Source organism: Podarcis gaigeae (genome assembly GCF_964106915.1).
Source record: "Podarcis gaigeae genome assembly, chromosome: 3".
Taxonomy (NCBI): Eukaryota; Metazoa; Chordata; class Lepidosauria; order Squamata; family Lacertidae; genus Podarcis; species Podarcis gaigeae.
In genome coordinates this window covers 67,532,915-67,541,018 of record NC_139680.1, presented here as the reverse complement: position 1 = coordinate 67,541,018, position 8,104 = coordinate 67,532,915, and the positions used below count along the sequence as shown (strand labels likewise).

General features: G+C 39.1%; 2 protein-coding genes across 10 annotated transcripts in view; one reads left to right on the top strand and one right to left on the bottom strand.

The window, feature by feature from the left end:
* The window catches only part of TFB1M (transcription factor B1, mitochondrial), a 35,855-nt gene extending 28,101 nt beyond the window's left edge, over positions 1-7,754 (top strand). For 3 of the 5 annotated variants that reach the window (XM_083732690.1, XM_083732687.1, XM_083732689.1), the window contains exons 7-8: positions 2,652-2,779; positions 5,272-7,754. In XM_083732690.1, the coding sequence (XP_083588816.1) occupies positions 2,652-2,779; positions 5,272-5,515 (372 nt within the window). In that variant the 3' untranslated portion in view covers positions 5,516-7,754. The remainder of the gene's footprint in view (positions 1-2,651; positions 2,780-5,271) is intronic. The other 2 variants (XM_083732691.1, XM_083732688.1) reach the window with 2 other exon arrangements.
* TIAM2 (TIAM Rac1 associated GEF 2) overlaps positions 5,661-8,104 on the bottom strand; it is a 123,838-nt gene continuing 121,394 nt past the window's right edge. For all 5 annotated transcript variants that reach the window (XM_083732047.1, XM_083732045.1, XM_083732046.1 and 2 more), the window contains one exon: positions 5,661-6,768. In XM_083732047.1, the coding sequence (XP_083588173.1) occupies positions 6,128-6,768 (641 nt within the window). In that variant the 3' untranslated portion in view covers positions 5,661-6,127. The remainder of the gene's footprint in view (positions 6,769-8,104) is intronic.

Here is an 8,104-nt window from a genome sequence, read left to right as displayed (position 1 = left end):
AAGGCTAGTGTGGTAGTTTTTTAAACTGCCCTATTTAAATTATTTATTTATTTATTTATTTATTTATTTATTTATTTATTATTTAGACCCTGCCCATCTGGCTAGGTTTCCCCAGCCACTCTGGGTGGCTTCCAACAAAATATTAAAATACAATAGTCCTTCATATATTAAAAGATTCCCTAAACAGGGCTCTCTTCAGATGTCTCCTAAAAGTCTAGTAGTTGTTTTTCCTTTGGTATCTGGTGGGAGGGTGTTCCACAGGGCAGGCATCACTACTGAGAAGGCCCTCTGCCTGGTTCCCTTTAACCTCACTTCTCGCAATGAGGGAACCACCAGAAGGCCCTTGGCGCTGGACCTCTGTGTCCAGGCTGAACAATGGGGGTGGAGACGCTCCTTCAGGTACACTGGGCCTAGGCCATATAGTTTTAGCACTGACCTTGGCATTTACAGAATTTTCAATAACACATGAAGCAGGTATCTGCTCTGAAAAGTCTATACTGTAATATAAAACTTTCTAAATGGCAAGAGACATATGGGAGAAGCAAGGGTAACGAAACATACCTGTATGCATATACTTATCCTTATACTTGACGAAAATGCAGGCTTCAGTTTTGCTTGAAAGGTGGGAAAGAATGTAGACTGAATAATATAGATTGGTGGTGCCATTTTACGAGTTTGCATTGTACATTTACTAAAAATAAAAAACCAATAAATAAATGTAGATGTTTCTGTTTGGGCAAACAATTCCAATAGAAGGGGCAACAAGGTAGACTGGCTGGAGTTTAAAAGAGCAGGACATTCGGAGGCAGCAGCTAAGGATGGTAAAGTTGGAGGAGCAAAACTAGGGAGTTAACATAATATAGTTTTAAGATGTTTATTTATTACATTCTTTATTACATTATCGCTGTATATAGCTGCATGTTGTTTGAGAAAAGGATTCAAAAAGCCAATCTGTTTATCCAGAAGTCCTTTTTCTTAATGTACTGGGACTTAGCTATACAGCTGCAAATAAAATGTTTTAAGTGTGTTTTAAGTGCAATATACAGTGTGAGACTAAATGGTGATGATGAGCCTTATGGAAAATTCACTGTTTTTTTTCAAACGCTTATTCAAAAATGCATTTCCAGAACACTTTTTATATGTATGTAGATTTCACCCTGGACAAAATCCAGGCTTGTGTTTGCAAAACAAAACAAGCTTTGGCAACAGAAGTGACAGAATTGTTTGGGGGCTGGGGTGTAGGTCCCCCTCAGTGAGATGAGCTAGTATTTTGTCTTAGCTGTAATTTTATGTTTTACAAAAAACATTTGCAAAATAAGGTGAAGGTGGTATGATTATCAGCAGTTTTAAAATATGCTTGTGTGTACCTTGTTAGATTTTGAAATTCAGCCTGCTAGTATGCACAACGAAGAAATAGGATATAAAGTTAGTAATTTCAAAGCATCCAATCAGAAGGGAACAGCATTTTCTATAACCGTTCCCATAGTAACAAAGCAGCTTTCCTAGTATTCTAAGAGCCCAAGCCTATAATGAAGTAATGAGAATTGCTTTGTATTTCCATGGAAAGAAAACATTCTAATGTACTTTATTTCTGTATATCTTAGTTTCAATTTGAACCTAACCTGTATGATATTATCCAAAATATTTATTTATATGGGATTCCACTTCTGCAAGTGGGAAGTCCTTTGCTCATGGAATGACTGTTTCTGACCTAGTGGAAGAGGGCTGTGTGGGGACAAGAACCTCCAAGTCCAGAGTTGTTCTTCTCATGCAATATTTTTGCACATGCTCCTTTTAAAAGCCAGTAGAATTCTTAACTGCTATCTCCTGTATTGCCCTTATTCAGAGGGTTTCACCTACTGCAACATAACCAATGAATCATTTGTGGTACTGCATTGCAAGACATATCTTGCTATTTATTACACAATTATTCACACAAGTCATTGTTTGTTTTGGTTCCGAGTCAAAAACTTTGTTTTGGTACCATAGAATCTTCCAAAGACACACACAGAAACTGTATTGTCTTTCGGGACTGATCTTACAAGGCTCCTTCACAAAGTGTAGTTTGAGGGGCAAAAGTGCTCATAAACATTTTGCTTTACCTGTGAAAGGGGACCAGTGTGAGTTTCCTAAGAATGCCTATCCATGAACTGTCACCAAATATGAAAATAGGACAGGGGTAGCCAAGGTGATTCTCTGCAGAAGTTGCTGGAATGCAGCTCCCATCATCCATGACTATTGTAGTACGAGGATGACTTTGGCAATTACTAGTTTCTATGTTGATGTGAATTTGGGGTAGATTTGTTCAAGGTAAATGCAATTATTCCAGGTTTTTCCTTACAGGACTTTGAATCCAAACTGCAGTGTAGAGCCCTTATAGAAGGAATCAAAATAGCCAACAGGATATTCTGTACATTCAGCAGCAGCTCTTAATTGTGTTTTTCTAATTACCTGACATCATAATTTGCATCCTGCTACAGGAACTAGGGTGGGCACCCGGCTTGAATTTTTTCAGAATGATAACCATTTTATCTTGTTATTTGGCAGTTTAATTGGGCTAACAACTTTTTCGAATGTTTATTATTTGTACTGTAACTTTTCATTAGGCTCATATACTTTCTTAGATCCATTGTTTTTATTTCTGTTCACAGGTGGATGTGACTGTCGTTCATTTTACCCCGTTGGTGCAACCAAAAATAGAACAGCCATTTAAGCTGGTGGAGAAAGTTGTCCGAACTGTGTTTCAGTTCAGAAGGAAATATTGTCATCAAAGTGTACGGTAAGAGATCTTTTCCCTACATACATTTTAAAAAATCTTCAGAATGGTATTCTTAATACAATGGCTATGCAAAGTAATTTCACACATGGAAATCTTTAGTTGGTGACAGCAGGCAGCATGGTGTGTGAAATAGCCAGCATAGACCAAATTCCTCAGAAAGAGCTCTTGCATCTCATATTATCTATAGGAGGAGTTGGGAACCATTTTCTCCTCCTTGGGCCAGATCCTTATCTCCCCAGCCATAAGAAGGCCAAATGTAACATGTAGCTGGGGCCACCCACCTGTCAATCACTTGATGTCCTAGTGAGGTCAAGTGATGTTGTAGCCTTATTGGAGTTCACTGATTGGGTCTGCGTTGCTCCGGGACAGGAGGAAGAAAGTCAAATGACACCGAGGTTGATTCAAAGAAAGAGTTTATTCTGCTCTCTGGATAGCAGAAGGCACTTGCGTGATCAAGTCCACAGCAAGTCCAAAGAAATGACAAGTTTCACGCAGTATATATAATCCTCCAGGCACCCTCTCCCTCCTTCCCATATAAATCCAATCATGTCAGCCTATGTACGCAGGTTGACATCACATATGTTCTTGCTCTGGTATTCATAACCATAAAAGGGATTCCTTCCTGTACGTCTGACCATAAAAGGATCTTCCTCTTCCTACTCTTATCTTGGAGGAAGAGGTTGTCATTTCCGAGAACACGCTTTTGGCGTTGTTCCCGGACTGGATCTGTGGTCTTTGTGGTCAGGACATAAGATAAGGTACAGACGCCTCATCCCTGCTCTACTGGAACTTGGCAAGGTCACTCATTGCCGTCACTGACTGATAAGGGACAGAGCTTTGAGCACAGGCAGGGTTTTGTTTATACGTTGACTCAGAACTCAAGTTAATGGATTTTAGCTAAAGAAAAATAGGGATTTTGGTGCACTTTCAAACTGCCTGCACAGTCAGTTTTGGGTTTTGGGAAACCCATTCCTTCAATGTTGTGCTTTGCAGCCCCAATTGTGGGAAATTCAAAGCACAATGCTGGGCTGTTTGAGAGTCCTTTGGTATTAACTTTTTGCTTTACTGAAGGAGGTCTTCTCCCTTCCATGCTGCTCCTTAAACCTCCAGTTTCCATTGAAGGCTGGTTGCTCCTTTGCTGGAGCAAGGTATGCACCCAGTCGGGAGTTCATCTTAAGCTGCTGATCATTCCTTTGAAGTCCCACCATTACAGACCCTGCTTGTCATCCCATGTTACGTCAGGTGTCGGGTGTGTGATCATGGCTTCCCCACTGAATCAGTGAGCTTTTCATGACCAGTGGATCACAAGTGGATATAAATCTCAATTATTTTGAGGGTAAAATATGTGTGTATTTACCTTTTAAATAAATAAACATAATAAATTTTATTATTGGGTAAGGGAACATGAAACAAAGTAAATGTCTTCAGATATGTTTCTGAGAATAAACAGTGACAATCACACACACACTCACTCACTGCCCATGCCACTCTATAGGCCTACAACGAGAGAGAGAAATTATCCAGGCCTAGTTCCTTTCTATTAACTAGCATCTACTTCACAATCCAGACCATAGTACACCAAGCAAAAATGAGACCAGACAGTTAACGCCCGCTGACAAGTAGTGGCCATAGTTGTGATGAAAAGGTTTACAGCAATCAGAGCATGCAAGCCACTACTTTTAATGCAAGTGTATGGAACCTGCTGCTGGGCTGCAATTTGGAGTGGCTGGGGATGATGGGCACTGGAGTGCAAGAATATATGGATTGCCACTGGCTCCCCAACATTGCTTTAAATGCCAGGACACAACCCCATCTTGTCACCGCACCTCTCTGCCCTACAATCAGCAGATGAGGCCTTGGTGCCTGTTTATTATCTGAAACTTAATTGGGATAAAGGGTGAGGCTTTCTTTGTAGCATCACCCCTCCTTAAGGAACTGGGAGGGGGAATTTTCATTATTGTAGAAATTTTAACAGTGTGGCCTGACTTTTAAAGTGAACTGATCTGCTGCTTGCTGAAAACTAAACTTGTGATACTTTAGTGCCGCTGTTTCCATGTTGACTTGTAAGACAAAATAAAGACATCTTTGGTTTGTGGTTAGGATGTCAATGCAAGCTTGAGCTCTGTGGCTTTTCATTTTAGAACTAAAGCTTTCCATAGAGAATGGCAGTGTTCGGGAAGAGAAAGTAAAATTTCTAAGTGATGTGCAGAGAAGGCCAAAAATTGGATAAGGAAAGCCAACCACTGAGTGAGGGGGCAGAGTACAGGAGATAGAGAAAAGATTGAGCAGCATAAGATGGTTCCATTGGGGTGTGGTGTGGTAGACCAGCAATGTGGGGTAACTGCACCTAGTGCAGGCAACTATTCTTAGCATGGATTAGTCAGGTATTTTTATTGAAGCGGGTCACTGTTTCTGATGGTTAAAAAACCTGAATAAAGGAAGAGACCCCATTTAACGAACTCACTTGGATTATGTCCTCCATTTTCTTTCAGGGTCTTATTTCCAGAAGCTGAACGTTTAGAAAAAGCAGAACAGCTACTCAAGCTGGCAGATGTTGATCCAATTCTGCGCCCGACTCAACTTTCCATGTTTCATTTTAAAAGCCTTTGTGATGTCTATAGAAAAATGTGTGATGAAGACCCAAAACTTTTTACATATAACTATAGGGATGAATTGACAGAGAAGCGAAACAGGAAGAGGAGCAGATTTTGCAAGATGAAGGATGACGTGATCTAGCTCATTCTAGAAAAGTAACCAGCCGCGATGTGTGTTTCTGTCGAGTGGAATGAAATACATTCTAAGTTGGAATGTTAAGTCTTTTTGAACTAAGGTATGTGAATTTCATTGAAGAGAGAACAGTATAAAAAACAAAGCACACCAATTGCATTTAGCATTTTACTGTACAAGCTTGTAGAGAAAAATGAAAAATACAATAAGATTACAGTACAGGCTTTTTTATATTTACATATATATAAAAATCAAGTATAAACATCTTAGTGCAGGACTTTAATTTTTCTAAGATGAATTTAAAAATATTTTTTGCTTTAAATGCCCCGAATTAAAGTTGTTTGAACTTTCTCAAAAGAACATAGGTATTGACAAGAGTTCATTCCCTTTTCAAAAATTTAAAAACATCTCTTAATTTTATTTAAATGAGATTACACTGCCCTGAATCGTAAACAGCTCAATCTAAATTTCTGTTCCACAATAAATTAAAATAACTTAAGCCTTTACAACTACTTCTGTGGAAAACACAGTAGTGCATTAAACTGAATAGTTTCTCAAGTTACAATAATCACCCTTTTTAAAGTATGTAAATCTGTATGTGGTGATGCTCGAATCAGGCAGCTAGGACTTTCCATGCCTGTCTACTGTTTCATAAAAGCAGTCCTCATTAACCACTGAAGTTAAACTTTGTACACTAAATTCTCTTTCTAAAATAGAGTTCAGGTCAAAACTTGCAGCGTCTGGATGGCTATCAAGAGACTGGTGCCGTTCTTGCATTGCCAGTAATGTTCCTTTGTCGCGTCTTGTGCTGTTCACTTTCCGTTTAATAGGGCAAAAGTGCGCCCTGACTAGTTTAGGGTGATCACCCACCCTCCGCCCTTCTCCATACTCACTCTCAGAAGAATACTTATCCTCTGTATCATCACTAGGATTCTCAGAAATCTTCAGCCGCTGGAACTGAATTTCTATGTCTTTTGTGGGACTGCCTTTCTTTAGAATCTGCTGGTAGTCATCCTCGTCGTCACTTAAAATGTCAGATTCTTTGACAGGACTGTTTGAAAAATCTGATGCAGAGTTTTGGAGATGTTTCACGGGGGACAAATTTTTAGATTCCAGGATGCTATCGGTGGTATGGCAACTGCTACTTGGAGTACTGCTACTCAGGCTGCATTCATCAGAATCCAATTCATTTACTTTGCCTGGTTCAGTGTTCCATTCATTACTGGGAGAGTTCTTCATTAACTTTAATGATCTTGAGGAAGCTGCCAGGGTAAAAACACATGCTAAATTCCTATACTCAACAACTCTGGCAAGCATATCAATAAGAGTTTCATAGTTTTACAATTATGTTTCAGTATGAAGTGACATTTTAAACTACTTTCGTTATATCATGGGGGAGATATTTTAAGTTGTGAAGTGTGGCTTTCTTCAAACAAACAAAAACTCTGAACTCAGATTGGCTCTGTGGGCGCCTGGATAAATCAGCCAAACTCCATGTGGACTAACTGTAAAAATGGCAATGTTAAGCTGCCTCTTAGTAGCACTAGGAAGGAACAGGGTTCAGTGCTTCCTGCCTAGGCACTGTGGAAGCCTGTCAATAAAATAGACCACCACTATTTCCCCTGCCCCCCGAAAAAAGACTCCTACAAAGACAAGTTTGTAAGGTTCAAGTACTGAGTAAGGATCTTTGCATGAAGCTGGAGCAACTGGTGAAGTGAACAAGTTCTGCTTATGCATTATGTCAAAGATAAGGAACCGCTCATTCCTGTGCTATGCTTCAACCTTACCTCAACTGCTCTGAGGATAAGCCTCTATGGCAGTCTCAGCTCTTCAGTCAAAGGCTAAGTAAGTTTATGAGAAAGTAATTTCAAGCAGTCAGTGTAGAGGAAATACTTCTATTTTGAAGGTTGCTCAGACTTTGTGATTAACAAAGTAGGATATTCTTCTACACACAAAGTTGATGTGTATTGTTACAATTTCTATACCATCTTTTATCTGAGGATCACAGGACAGTTTACAATATAAAAACACATACCGTAGTAACAAATAAAAGCATACCCTTCCGAAGTTTTAAAAGGCCATATATTTTTTAATTAGCAAAAGGCCTGGGAAAAGAGAAATGTTTTTGCCTGGTGCCTAAAGATACGTAAGAAAGGTTTTATATTGTTGTAAACCACTGTGATATATTTTTATGATTAAGTCATATATAAACATTAAATAAATAAATAATCCAAATTATCCCCCCTCCCCAATCCTCTTGCTTTGTTTACTATCCGGTCTGATTAAATGTTCGGGAACACTTGAAAGCTTGCATGCTGTTTTGTGACATTTCAGTTGACCTAGTAAGGTGGTAGTTCTAAGGCAGATTCTGGCTCTCCCCCTCCCCCCTTATAATCCAACACAACTGACTTTTAGTTTAAGCAAAATTAATGTTCTCCCACGCTTGTACACGTTTTTTTACTATTAAATTTATGTCTCAAAAGCAAAAAAACAACCCCAAACCAACCTAGAATCAGACAGGTATTTAAAAACATCAACTTCTGTGCTTTGCAAAATTTTAGTTCTTCCTACCTTTTTCAACTGCAAGATGATGCAATA